The sequence below is a fragment of the Megalobrama amblycephala genome, linkage group LG7, assembly GCF_018812025.1.
Source record: "Megalobrama amblycephala isolate DHTTF-2021 linkage group LG7, ASM1881202v1, whole genome shotgun sequence".
Classification (NCBI taxonomy): domain Eukaryota; kingdom Metazoa; phylum Chordata; class Actinopteri; order Cypriniformes; family Xenocyprididae; genus Megalobrama; species Megalobrama amblycephala.
This window is the reverse complement of record NC_063050.1, coordinates 21,229,955-21,244,284: the sequence shown is the minus strand read 5'-3', so window position 1 is coordinate 21,244,284 and position 14,330 is coordinate 21,229,955. Positions and strand designations below refer to the sequence as shown.

Genomic DNA, 14,330 nt, shown 5'->3' with positions numbered 1-14,330 from the left:
ATAGGTAATTCTCTACAGAAACATTTTTTGTTGTACTGGTTGAACGTCTCATATCCTGATAGCAATCAATGTTAAACAGTTTAAATGTAAATATAATTGTAAATAAATTATAAATATATATTGTTTATGGAAGACAGGATCATATTTTCATCCAATCATTATATTCAGTCCGAATGAAATAATACAATGTCCTAGCTGTCTGTCAACGTATGTTTTCACATACCCTCTTGCACCGTTTGCGCAGACATCATACGTCATCAGCGCGTTTTAACTCAGCAGCCACCTTTTACAGTTCCTACCGAATCAAAACACCAAGCTTATACTGCGTTCACGACATAACTACTGTAATTAAGATATGTCAACTAGGGTGACCAGATGAGATTGGCTGAAAATCGGGACGGGGGCGGGGGTTAAGGGTGTCTGCGGTCTGGGGGGCTTCTATGATATTAGCCTATAATAAAAGATAGCCTATAATAAAAGATAATAAATTTCAAACCTGAACCAAACATATTTTTATTCAAAGATCAACAGTCTGTCATTAGTCTTTAGTCTGCCACAAAAAAACATCATTAAAATCATGAACTCAAATGTGAAAATTGTGAAAAAAACAAAAAAACAATGACTGTTGTAAGTAACAGTGCGTAAATCAGACCTTTCTGTATAGCCTAACGCTTATAAGCTTAAACGAAAATAACGAAACAATTGTGTAGTGAAGTATTTTTTTGTAAACAGTGCCGCGAACAATCAATCACTCCTTTACGCGTGCATCACTGTCCTCCTCGCGGCTGCAGCAACTTGCGCTCTCTTCATAAACTGGGTTCCGGTACACCAGCCATGCCAACGGAATGAATGAAAATTAGCTTATCGATGCATATCTAAATTCGCGCCTAGCCGCCTATGGTATTTTTTTAGAACTTAGAAAAAAGATGCTGCAGCCAATGAGCAGCCGGCGGGGGCTGGTTGCAGGACGACTCAACCTCCGGAGACAGTTTTTAATGTTTATCAGACAATAACTACTCAAGATTTTGCTTTAGTATAATTTTCGGGACAATTAGGGCCAGATTTGGGATTCGGGACAACAGTTTAGATTTCGGGACTGTCCCGAATTTTTCGGGACGTCTGGTCACCCTAATGTCAACCCATGACGTTCTAACCGGAGCTGTTCAGTCGGAATCGGAAGTTGTTTACGTTCATTATTGTTGTAATGGTATGTGATTTGAGACACAAGTTAGTTGATCGTCGTCTCTTGTGACGCTTTGCTGAGAGCAGAGTGTGTGTGTGTGTGTGTGTGCGCATTGCTAGCCTCTCTGAATGTCCTATTGTACCTTTAAGGGGTTTAAAATGGCTTGTGTGATAGCTTGTGTAATTTGCTGTGGGAATATGAATGATATTGATACACTAAATATGTCTATTTGTGTGTGTGTTTCTCTTCAGGAAAGCCTGACCCATGTGGTATGGAGCTACGGATTGAGGAGCTCAGACACCATTACCGCGTAGAGCACGCTGTCGCTGAGGGAGCAAAAAATGTCCTTAGACTTCTTGGAGCCAGTAAAGTACAGGATAAGAAGGCCATGTCAGAGGTTAAAAATATTCTATTCTATTCTATTCTATTCTATTCTATTCTATTCTATTCTATTCTATTCTATTCTATTCTATTCTATGTTTAAACAATGGAATGGATCTTTCAATTATATTTCTAACTTCTGTTATTTAATTAAACACCATCTTTTCCAGTTAAGTTAATAATGAAGTCTAATACATTGAGTAATTCTTCCTCTCTCTGCTTCTTCAGGCTCAATGTCGTCTGAGCGAGTCGTCTCAAAGGTTGGATCTGCTGAGAGATTCATTAGATCGGCGGTTAGCAGAACTTCCTGAGGATCATCCCAAAGCATCTGTCATTAAAGAGGAGCTGGTTTTAGCCTCCTCACCTGCATTCAGCTCTCGACACGGCGCCCCCTACCTGCACAACCAGTACAGCACCCTCTCCAAACCCTCTCCGCTCACTGGTATTCAAAAAATCATTTGCATCTCTTTAAATTGATGTAGAAGTTTTCAGCTACTGGCTTCTAAGATCTGATTGTTTTCCTGCAGGCACTCTTCAGGTCACATTGCTGGGCTGTATGGGTGTGCTGGAAGTGGTTCCCGGCCGTTCCAAGGGCAGCCAGGTAGTGTTGCCATGTTACAGTCCAGGAGAGGGCCGGTCCTTTATGCGGAGTGGAAAAGGCCTGTATAGTCGCAGCGGCAGCGTTAGTGGAAAAACACCCCCCAAAACAGACGAACTGTCCTGTGAGTGTGTATGTGTGTAGAGGATGTAACGGTCATAGTGTGATTAGTCTGTGGTGATGTGTGAGTTTTAATATAACTCAATAACCTGTTGTGTCTGTCATGTGTGATGACAGTTTTGCATTGAACAGAACAGGGTGAAGTGCATCAGAGCTTATAACACATGGGGTGTTGCATCATGTTAGTGAGTGATTGGCTGATGTTTTCAACAAAACCAACAGTCGGGTCCCAGAAGTAAATCCTCCATTGATTTACTCCATAGGGAAATTGATTTTTAATGATAATTAAAAAACTATTAAAGACAGACCTACTGTGAGCTCTGAGGTTGCTGTGAGAAATCAATGTTATTTGCTTCTGTTGAAGTTGTCATCCTGCAATTCAACTTATTTTTAAAATAATTATGATTAGTATGTGAATTTGTGGTGGAAAAACTACATTACCCATGATTCTGTACAAAAATTCCACCAATCAGAGATTTGCAATAAGCAAACTGCACCGACAGAGCTTGTAGTGAACTCCCACTCCCATGAAGCCCTGTGAATGATGTATTCGAGTGAGTTTATTGCATATTTTGCTATAAATTTAAAATATATTGTTTCTTGAGATATAGTTTTATGTTTCTACATTGTTTTTAATTTGATTATGCTGATCACAACTCTTCATGGGATTGTAGTTGTTTCCCTCATAAAAGCCGTTAAGTAAACAGTCTTATACCTTTGTGTTTTTGTCCGATTTTCAAATACTTTTTTACTTTAAATAAAACTTTGTAATGTTATGATTCACCTCATAGCTGGTTGGCTTGATTCATGGCTTATAAAGCTTTAACAAAGACTTTAAAAAAAAAAAAAATCCCTGTGGGTGAAATGAATAGAAAAAATACTTCCAGAGCCAACGTGCTGAAAAATTGAGCAGGCACCCTTACTCACATTTTCATCAGAAAGTGTTTGAGAAATCGGGAAATCTTGACCTTAATTTGATCTCAATTAAAAACATACTGAAAAATGATGTCTGTTGTGTGTGTGCAGCGGAGGTGAGTGCAGTACTGAAGATGGATAACTCAGTCGTGGGTCAAACAGCATGGAAGATGGTTGGAGAACAGGGCTGGGATCAGACCTTCACCGTAGAGCTGGAGAGAGTGAGTTCAGCTCTGTGTTAATAGTAGATCTACACAGATTAGAGGTTCAGTGTCTGTTTCATTAATTAAAGCTCTAGGCAATAGACTGTAATTATAATTACAAAAACAAAATCCTTTGGATGTGTAACATCAGTGACTTGACTGCCAACTGGAGCATCTCAAATAACTCTTACACAAGCAATGACACACTATTCTTTCTATTTAGGAGGGGGGAACAAAAACATTGAACATGCAGAATGATTAAAGGTGCTATAGAGGTTGTTTTGTTTTATAAATTTTTGCAATATTACTTGAAACTGTCTTTACTAACTGATAAAAGACTATTTATTAGGTGCACTGAAAGGAATAATATCAATACACATCATCTGTGCACGAGGTAGGGCCTTAAAAACATCAGCCAATCGTTTGTGTGATCATCGCATAAACGATTGGCCCTCTGGCTTGTCAATCACTGCCATTACGTTCCTTGTGAGAGACGTGCTCGGATTGGCCCGCTACGCCAATCATGGCAGTAATTGACAAGCCAGAGGGCCAATCGTTTATGCGATGATCACACAAACGATTGGCTGATGTTTTTAAGGCCCTACCTCGTGCACAGATGATGTGTATTGATATTATTCCTTTCAGTGCACCTAATAAATAGTCTTTTATCTGTTAGTAAAGACAGTCTCAAGTAAGATTGCAAAAATGTATCTATAGCACCTTTAACAGCCAAGCAAATTAAGACGTTCATGTCTCTTTTGGCCAGGATATGTAATATCTGTACGATTATTTGTTAATTGAAACTATGTACTGAACGAATTGCTCTGATCAGTGTTGTTATTGTTAACTAAAATTATTAAAAATGGTTTTTGGTTATTGAAATAAAGCTGAAATAAAATTTTATAAAAATATATTGAAATTTTTATATAAATATATTAACATTTTATAGAAATATATGAGAATTTTTTTTTAATTTTAAATTTTGGCTTGGCATCTAACTTGAATGTTTATGTACTAAAATTACTCAAATTGAAATAAAAATAAAGCTAAATAGAAATATATTATATATATTTTAATTTAAGTTTTAGTCATTTTGTTATGTACTTTTGTAATTTTTATTGTTTAATATATATCTATATTATATATATATAGATAGATAGATAGATAGATAGATAGATAGATAGATAGATATTAAACTATAAAAATGACAAAAGCACATAAAATGATTTAGACTAAACTATTGTTAACTAAAACTATTAAATTGTTTTTTGTTATTGAGATAAAGCATAAATAATAATATATTTGATGAAAAACTTTAAAAAAAAATGTTGGCTTTGCATCTAAAAAAAACAAGTACTTACTAAAAAAAAATGAAATAAAAGTAAAGCTATATATATATATATATATATATATATATATATATATAGCTTTTTTAACATTATAGCACATAACATTATATATATATAATGTTATGTGCTTAAAAAGCAAAAGCACATGAAAGTACTAAAACAAACTAAAATGAAAACTGAAAAAACTACAGATTAAAGGTAATTCAAAATATTAATAAATATATATATTATATAAATATAATAGTATATAAATAATACTAAAATATTTAATTGTGTGTCCTTATGTGTGCAGTCCAGAGAGATGGAGATCGCCGTGTACTGGAGAGATTACCGTTCTCTGTGTGCATTGAAATTTCTCAAGTTGGAGGACTTCCTGGACAACCAGAAACACAGAGTACAACTAGAGCTCGAACCACAGGGACTGCTTTTGGCAGAGGTACGCACACAAATGCACACTCAGAAATGTGTCTTATGTCCATAAAGGGAGTCTCTCTCACTACTTCTTGCATAGGTTCCTTTATAAACACACTCAAGCCAAACAAATGTGCACAAATGTTTGACACTACTGGGCACCACTGAAATGGCATTTGTCTACCTCAGGTCACCTTCTTTAACCCCGTGATCGAGAGGGTTCCACGACTAAAACGGCAGAAAAAAGTTTTCTCCAAGCAACAGGGTGAGATAAATGTTTTCTCTATTTATAATAAATGCATTAATCTATTGATTAAAATGCACTTAAAATTGACCTGAATGGCACTTCACATTAACTTTAATCAGTGGCATGTGACTCAAATGGTGTTGAGCTCCATCTAGTGGTCAGAGATTAAACAAACGTGTTTTCTTTTGTGTGTGTTTGTGGTCACATGCAGGTAAAGCATTCTTGCGAGCTCGGCAGATGAACGTTGACATCGGCACGTGGGTGAGGTTACTGAGGAATGCCATACCAACCGTCAACAACACAGGAACCTACAGCCCTCACGCACACACTGTACAGACAGGGTAAATCACACACACATTCAGTACGCGCATAATACATGTGTATTCATGCTCAATGCTACAGTAAACAATAAAAAGAAAGAAAAAGTCTTTGTCAGATGAAGAGCCATACGCCTCAAAACATCACCTATTTGTGAAAACATGAAATAAAAGTTTTTTTGTAAGTTTGGAGCTGGGGTGTGCCAACTTTTTCTTTCTTTTTATGTAAAAATAACTCAAATAATCATCCGCTGAGCCTGTACCATCTGACAATTGTTAATAAATACAATAAGTTAATAAATAACAAAAGAGGAAAGGTTTCCTTGTAGTTTTCTGCCAAAATAAAAGCTTTTAAGACAACCATGAATGTTTGTATTGTAATTTTAGTGTTGTTCTGTTAAATAAAATAATAATAATTCAATATTCCTTTTTTATTTTACAGTACTTGTACAATATTGTACAGTACCTACAGTAGTACTATTACTAGTGATATCTCTTTATTGGTTGGTTTAATTTATAATTTAATAAAAATTAGGGCATTCAAACGATTAATCGTGATTAATCGCATACAAAATAAAAGTTTGAGTTTGCCTAATATATGTACTGTGTGTAATTATTATGTATATATAAATACACACAAATTAATGTATATATTTAAGAGAAATATGTTATGTACAAAATATTTATATATATATATATATATATATATATATATATATATATATATATATAAATTATATAAAAATATAAATAAATGCATATACTTGTAAATATTTCTCAAATATATACATGAATGTGTTTGTATTTATATATACATAATCATTACACACAGTACACCCACATATATTAGGCAAATGCAAACTTTTATTTTGTATGCGATTAATCATTTGACAGCCATAATAAATATATTATATTAATAATAACATTTATTATTATTATTGTATATTGAATGTGTTCCATAAAAACAAAAGTGTGAATGTGGACTTTTGTGTGGGTTTTTTTCTTCTTCTTTTAACTCTAACTATTTAGAGTCTAGAGTGAGTTTTTCCCATATATCCTCATTTTAAAATCATCTTTAAATCCACATTTTAAAGCTGATATTTGAGAAAATTCTGTGAAACTTTGTGACGTTTTCATCCCTGATGAGTTTGCATCTTTGCCTAAATTACGATGAAACTATCATAAAATTGGTTCATACAGCTTTATTTCAATTAATTTGTGTTATAATTTCATTTAAATCATATTGATTTACTTGAATGATATCGGAAAGAATGGCCAGGATATTGTATATTTTCATTTTTGGGTGAGCTGTCCTTTAAATCAGCGCATATAAGCTATAAGCTTGCCTGATATCCAAGTCTAAATCTAAACTAAAGTGCAACTAATTTACTATACATTACTCACTGGTGTATGTATTATATACTTGTGTAAGTGTCATGTGAAACAAGTGTGGATCTGATCTGACAAACAAGCTGGAATGTGGATTTCATTGCGGTTATATGTTTGTGTGTTACAGGGAGATATCGGTGGAGAAGTTGAGTTTAGACTATGACTCACCGATGAAGGTGGACATCCGGCGAGACGTAACAGATACAGGCACTCCCGTGAGAAACTCTCTAACTCCTCCTCTTTCTATTTAGTCCCTCCTATCTCTCTGTAACCCCTCCCCTCTCGCTTCTTATCACAGGAACGACAGCCGGCCACTGAACCCCTCTCTGCTCCTGACGTCACCACTCCTGAGCGACAAATCAGAACACATTCACTGAGCAGGTACACTCAAACACACATGCATGTGCACACGATATAAACAATCTCTTTTATTCATATAGCAGCTATATCTGGGTTTTTAAAGTGGTTTCTAAGTATGTGTGTGTCTGTGTTTGTGTGTGTTGCAGTAAACAGAAGAAGACCCCTTTGAGCCTGCAGGATTTCCGACTAATTGCTGTTCTTGGCAGAGGCCATTTTGGAAAGGTGATCTTCAGCCTTCCTCGCCTTTATCCCCTACTTTTGTCCTTCAACTTCACCCAAGCTCACTTTCTCTCTGAATTGTTCATCATATGCGTGTCTGTTAGGTGCTCTTGGCAGAATACAAGAAGTCAGGCAGCATGTACGCCATAAAAGCCCTAAAGAAAGGAGACATTGTGGCCAGAGATGAAGTAGAAAGGTAAACAAAATAACTTTTTCCTTTTTGTTTTGAGTTTTTCAGAAATTTGTTCTTAATTTTTTCTTGCTTCTCTTGCTCTTTCTTTCCCTCAGTTTGATGTGTGAGAAGCGCATTTTTGAGACGGTGAACAGTGCGCAACATCCCTTCCTGGTGAACCTGTTTGCATGTTTCCAGACCCCAGAACATGTGTGTTTTGTCATGGAGTACACGGCAGGCGGCGACCTAATGATGCATATACACACAGACGTCTTCACCGAGCCACGGGCTGTGTATGTTTTGTCAGGTTTTGGCTACACTGTCTGGATCAGACAACCTGAAATCAGCTACACTGTCATTCAAAAGATTTTTTAAGTGTTTTTGAAAGAAGTCTCTTGTGCTTGCCAACTCTGCATTTATTTTATCAAAAATACAGTAAGAATTGTAATATTCTAAAATATTATTAAAATTTAAAATGGCTGTTTCTATTTCAATATATTTTAAAATGTAATTTATTACTGTGGTGGCAAAGCTGAATTTTCAGCATCATTACTTTAGTCTTCAGTGTCACATGATCCTTCAGAAATCATTTTAATATGCTGATTTGCTGCTCAAGAAACATTTCTTATTATCAATGTGCTGCTTAATATTTTGTGAAAACTATTTTTAGGATTCTTTGATGAATACAAAGTTCAAAAGAACAGCATTTATTTGAAATAGAAATCTAACATTATAAATGTCTGTCAGTTTTAAGCATCCTTGATGATTAAATGTAATAATTTCTTTAAAAAAAAAAAACTTAACTGACCTCAGACTTTTGAACGGTAGTGTATATTGTGGGGACCTTAAATCTTAAAGAGCTTAAAACATTATTTAGTATGTTTATTAATTAGCTTTAAAGAAAAGGTTTGTGTGATATTTAGATTTAAAGGTAGAAGATAGAAAATATTATAATAAAAAAAGCTTTTTAGTGACTATGCTAATTTAATTTGTGTTTGTGTTTCAGGTTCTATTCTGCTTGTGTAGTTTTAGGACTTCAGTTTTTACATGACAACAAGATTGTGTACCGGTGAGTATTCAAAACACTGTGTCTAAACATTGTTTTAAAAATACTGTATATGGTATATATTTTTTGTGTTTCTTCTCTAGAGATCTTAAATTGGACAACTTGCTGCTTGACACGGAGGGTTACGTTAAGATCGCCGACTTTGGATTGTGTAAAGAAGGTAGAGACTTTCACCCCTCTTTCATGGTTTCTTTTTCCACCTATCTTTCTGTTGATGTGCTTGGTCACATTGATTGCACTTGGTATGAAGTCAGGAACATTTGTCAGACATTTCCGTCTTTCTCAGGTATGGGTTTTGGGGACCGGACCAGTACGTTCTGTGGGACTCCAGAGTTTCTGGCTCCAGAGGTTCTAACGGACACGTCGTACACGCGGGCCGTGGACTGGTGGGGACTCGGAGTGCTTATATACGAGATGCTGGTGGGAGAGGTGAGAGATTTGAGCTTTTGAAATGTTTGAAACGTTCATACGCTTTTGGCATCTGTCTGATCTAAAACTGTGTTTCTAGTCCCCATTTCCAGGTGATGATGAAGAGGAGGTTTTTGACAGCATAGTGAACGATGAAGTTCGATACCCACGGTTCCTTTCCTCAGAGGCCATTGGCATCATGAGAAGGGTAAATCGAATTTTTTTGAGACTGCCTACATTTCTTTTATTCATTTAGAGCAGCGGACATGCCCTTCTGAATGTCCTGATTTTCTTCATATAATTTGATGTAAAATAATATGCGAATAAAGTTTGATTTTGTTTTATACAGTTACTAAGGAGAAATCCAGAAAGACGACTGGGCTCAAGTGAGAAAGACGCAGAGGATGTCAAGAAACAACCTTTCTTCAGGGTGAGAAAGATTTTTAATCTTTACAACACTAAAATTCTAATTTTATGTGAAACACTATTTATTTAAAATGTAATCTTTAGCAAATCTCATAAGCTAATAATTATATAGAATGTAAAATTAAAATAAATAAATAAGACTGCATGATAATCGTGATATAGCTTTGTACGATTATCAAATAAAAGGCTGTAATTTAATGAATTAAATAATATTTTTGTCTAACTTTAACTGTGAAAATTTAAATGTGTCATTAAATTATTGAAATATTACCTCAAAATATCAGGGGTACTTCAAGTAAATATTTTAAAGTTGCCATCGAATGTTTTTTACAAGATGTAATATAAGTCTAAGGTGTCCCCTGAATGTGCCTGTGAAGTTGCAGCTCAAAATACCCCATAGATTTTTTTTTTTTATACATTTTATTAACTGCCTATTTTGGGGCATCATTAAATATGCGCCGATTCAGGCTGCGGCCCCTTTAAATCGCGCGCTCTTCACCCCCTCCCAAACTCTCGACTCTATCACTGCATAAACAAAGTTCACACAGCTAATATAACCCTCAAAATGGATCTTTACAAAGTGTTCGTCATGTAGCATGTCTAATCGCGTAAGTATTGTATTTATTTGGATTTTTACATTTGATTCTGAATGAGTTTGAGGCTATGCTCCGTGGCTAACGGCTAATGCTACACTGTTGGAGAGATTTATAAAGAATGAAGTTGTTTATGCATTATACAGACTGCAAATGTTTAAAAATGAAAATAACGACAGTCTAGTCTCCGTGAATACAGTAAGAAACGATGGTAACTTTAACCACATTTAACAGTACATTAGCAACATGCTAAAGAAACATTTAGAAAGACAGTTCACAAATATCACTAAAAATATCATGATATCATGGATCATGTCAGTTATTATCGCTCCATCTGCCATTTTTCGCTATTGTTCTTGCTTGCTTACCTAGTCTGATGGTTCAGCTGTGCACAGATCCAGACGTTAATACTGGCTGCCCTTGTGTAATGCCTTGAACATGGGCTGGCATATGCAAATATTGGGGTCATACATATTAATGATCCCAACTGTTACGTAACAGTCGGTGTTATGTTGAGATTCGCCTGTTCTTCGGAGGTCTTTTAAACAAATGAGATTTATATAAGAAGGAGGAAACAATGGAGTTTGAGACTCACTGTATGTCATTTCCATGTACTGAACTCTTGTTATTCAACTATGCTGAGGTAAATTCAATTTTCAATTCGATGGCACCTTTAAAATCTAAGTTAAAAAAAAATGTTGGTAACCCCTACTGTACATTATTATGTTGTGAAGCCTAAATGAACACCTAAATTGCATCTTTTGTTGTTTTTAATGATTCACTTTTAATTTATAATATAGAATTTTAATATCAGCCATTTATCTTTTTTCAGCCATAACAAGAAAAAGTTATTGGCTTATCGTATCAGTGCATCCCTCTTTTTAAATTTCTGCTGTTGCATTTGCCATTGTTAGTTTGCATTTGGAATAAGGGCATATATTCTAACATAACAAAATTATATGCTCGTAGTGCCACAAGAAGAAAAAATAACAAAAACATCATGTGCTCCTCCTCTTTTTTTTCCTCAGAATATGGACTGGGAGGCTCTTCTCCTCCGTAAACTCCCTCCTCCCTTCCTTCCGTCTATCGGAGGATCAGAAGATGTCAGCAACTTCGATGAGGAATTCACAACAGAAGCGCCGAATCTCACTCCGCCTCGTGAACCCCGGGTGCTCTCGCGGAAGGATCAGGACAGTTTCCGAGACTTTGACTATGTCTCTGACCTCTGCTGAGAGCCTCTTCACTGTGACAGTGCCGTAGAGAGACATTTCTGCTCCGTGACTCAGAGGCGATGAGGACAAGTGTGGCCAATTTGAGTGAATTTTTGTGAATGAGCTGGACCTGTGAACACTGTGATGGAAGAGAGGAAGTTCTGGAAAACATTTAGAATCGGATTAACGACTGAACGTTTGTTTCTTGCCAACAGGTTTAAAGGAGCACTCAGTCAATTTTTTTAGGTTGTGCTTCTACTCACACTGACACCTAGTGGTTTGGATGAAGCATCACACTAGTAAAAAAGTAAGCGTTCAGATATCGATGCAGTTGTAGAAATGCATTATTCGCAGTCAGCCATGATTAATTTATTCCACTAGCGGAAGTGTCCAATAACAGCTGTTTCTGAAATGAGTGCGTAGCAGATGTAATCTCAAAATGGCGGCCCCCATCAGTGGACCATCATCATGTAGAATAAAACAGCTTTTATTAGGCTACTGATATGACTAAAGTCTTCATCTCATGTGAATGGCCATCATTTTTAACATTATTCAAAAGTAATATTTATTTCTTAAAAAAAAAAATACAGAGTGCACCGTTAAACCTGTTGAAATTGTTGGTTTGTCTTCAAGTGTCATATCTGCTTTTGGAAAAATGCATCTTGTCTTATCAAAGACAGTCTGAAGATGTATTTTAAAACTTGAAGCAAATCAATAAAGCTCACACAGAAGCATCTCAGTGAACTTTTGTAAATGATCATACGAACAAGAGCATGTGGGAAATGCATTTCTGTTCATTCTCACATTTAGGAACCACTGAGGAACCAACTGGTAACATCTACAAAATCTTCCTCCATTCAGACTTCAATTTATCAAACAATATCCATTCAATACTGTCTGAATAATTTCCGTCGACATGACGTGGACCAGGAACCCAAAGGAACTTTGTTTAGAGACGCATCTCTGCAGACACTGTGACGTTATATGGAAAAAGAGAGTTACGATAAGAGCAGGGTTATTTCATTAGGCTAATTTAAGCTTTCCCTTGCAGTTCTCAGTGGTTAAGAAGTTAAAACCTCTTTAGACTCGTTCATTCTGGATATTTCACAACAAAATATTCATCTTTAAGTCGAGCATACTGAAATTTCGGAGAGCAGCCTAGTTTGAAGACGGCTTGGTCTCCATTCATTAAGTGCACTTTTAGTATGGCTACCTTTATGATTTTTAAAAAATAAAAATAAATAATGAAAAAACTCTCATAGAAAGTTGGTTTGAACAAAATGCCTTAATAATGTTCCTGCTTTCCCAGTTTATCCTATTCATCGTTTCACTTCAGTAAGGGAGACAAATAGTTAGAAACCTAAATCTTACCTGGCTTAACATTAAAAACATGAAAAAACATGCAGAATATGTTTTTACATTTTACATAAAAACAGTAGCGAGAAGACACTTCATTGTTACAGTACATACATTTTGAGGTTCTGTTTTTCTTGGTCACCGGTTTCTTTTTGTATTCTCAGGCTGAGAATGGATCATGCTACAGACATGGGAGAACTGTCTTGTCTGAAAAAATGAATTTATGTCATTTACTTTACAATAGCATATGTAAAACTAGAGTATGCTCATCAAGATAATGTGATAAAATGATTCATTCAGACCTAATAAGGTCTTCGGGGACTCAAATATTCAATCTTTTGAATGTTACTGTACTGGAGTAAAGGAGAAAGAATGTGTTTGGTTGAGTATTTTCACAAGCTCCAATCATTGACTTTGCAAACATTTCTTAACATTAGTTCGATGCTTTGATGAATCTGAGCAAAAGGGTATAAAACCACTTTTGTTTAAAGACTCAAAGGCCTCAATTAACAGATACTTTGTTTCTATTTTATTAATGTTTTTAAATAGATATCTGTTAAATAGAAAATGCTATCTGTTGTTTATTCTAGTCATGATGCGAATGACTGGCAACTAGTGACTGTTATGTGTTAGTTCTGGTTTTACACCCTTTATTACCTCAGAGCTATTTTGATGCCTTTGAAACATTATGTGCAGTTGTTATTAGACGGTTTGTGCGAATGGCACATCATGACATATCTGTTACTCGCAAGGAGCTGATGATTAAATTGTTTTTTGATTTTTGAAAGCATTTGATTACACACACAGATGAAGCCAAAAAATAACACACACACACACACACACACTGTGAAAAAAATGTGTAGCAAAACTGCAGCCCAATATCACATTTCAAACACATACATAAAATATTTGCAAATGTGTATCATTTAACATCTTGTACTCCTTTTTTTTCCCTCTGAAAAGTGAAACTATGTGTCTGACTGCAGACTAATGCATGTCCTGTACAATTACACAATCCATCAAACCTATTACCTGAGTTGTATTTATAAAGCTGTTGTTGAGATGACTGTGTGTTTGTGTTATCTGTACATTTTTTACCGACTATCCTGAATTATACATTTTACTATATTAACAATAACTTTATGGAGTTTTAGGCAAGGAAGGTTTTTTTTTTTTATAAACAATATTGCCTAAACATCGATACAAAGAAAAAAGTACGGAAGAGGATTAGGGCCAAGCAATAATAAAAAAAATAAAACCATCTCGAGATTAAAGTTGTTAAATTTCGAGAAAAAACTCGTTAAATTTCGAGAAAAAAAGTCGAGATAAAATGTTGTGAATAAACTCGTTAAATTACGAGAAAAAAGTCCTTAAATTACGAGAACAAATTCGTTAAATTATGAGAA

The 14,330-nt window shown here is 35.3% G+C and overlaps 1 protein-coding gene across 3 annotated transcripts in view; it reads left to right on the top strand.

Moving 5' to 3' along the window:
- The window catches only part of pkn1a (protein kinase N1a), a 52,777-nt gene extending 38,787 nt beyond the window's left edge, over window positions 1-13,990 (top strand). For all 3 annotated transcript variants that reach the window (XM_048196493.1, XM_048196491.1, XM_048196492.1), the window contains exons 5-22: window positions 1,435-1,580; window positions 1,793-2,006; window positions 2,092-2,286; window positions 3,309-3,418; window positions 5,042-5,185; window positions 5,350-5,425; window positions 5,619-5,748; window positions 7,241-7,328; window positions 7,412-7,494; window positions 7,620-7,695; window positions 7,797-7,888; window positions 7,981-8,157; window positions 8,871-8,933; window positions 9,014-9,090; window positions 9,217-9,359; window positions 9,439-9,546; window positions 9,688-9,768; window positions 11,386-13,990. In XM_048196493.1, coding sequence (XP_048052450.1) covers window positions 1,435-1,580; window positions 1,793-2,006; window positions 2,092-2,286; window positions 3,309-3,418; window positions 5,042-5,185; window positions 5,350-5,425; window positions 5,619-5,748; window positions 7,241-7,328; window positions 7,412-7,494; window positions 7,620-7,695; window positions 7,797-7,888; window positions 7,981-8,157; window positions 8,871-8,933; window positions 9,014-9,090; window positions 9,217-9,359; window positions 9,439-9,546; window positions 9,688-9,768; window positions 11,386-11,589 — 2,207 coding nt within the window. In that variant the 3' untranslated portion in view covers window positions 11,590-13,990. The remainder of the gene's footprint in view (window positions 1-1,434; window positions 1,581-1,792; window positions 2,007-2,091; window positions 2,287-3,308; window positions 3,419-5,041; window positions 5,186-5,349; window positions 5,426-5,618; window positions 5,749-7,240; window positions 7,329-7,411; window positions 7,495-7,619; window positions 7,696-7,796; window positions 7,889-7,980; window positions 8,158-8,870; window positions 8,934-9,013; window positions 9,091-9,216; window positions 9,360-9,438; window positions 9,547-9,687; window positions 9,769-11,385) is intronic.
- Window positions 13,991-14,330: the final 340 nt, after the last annotated feature.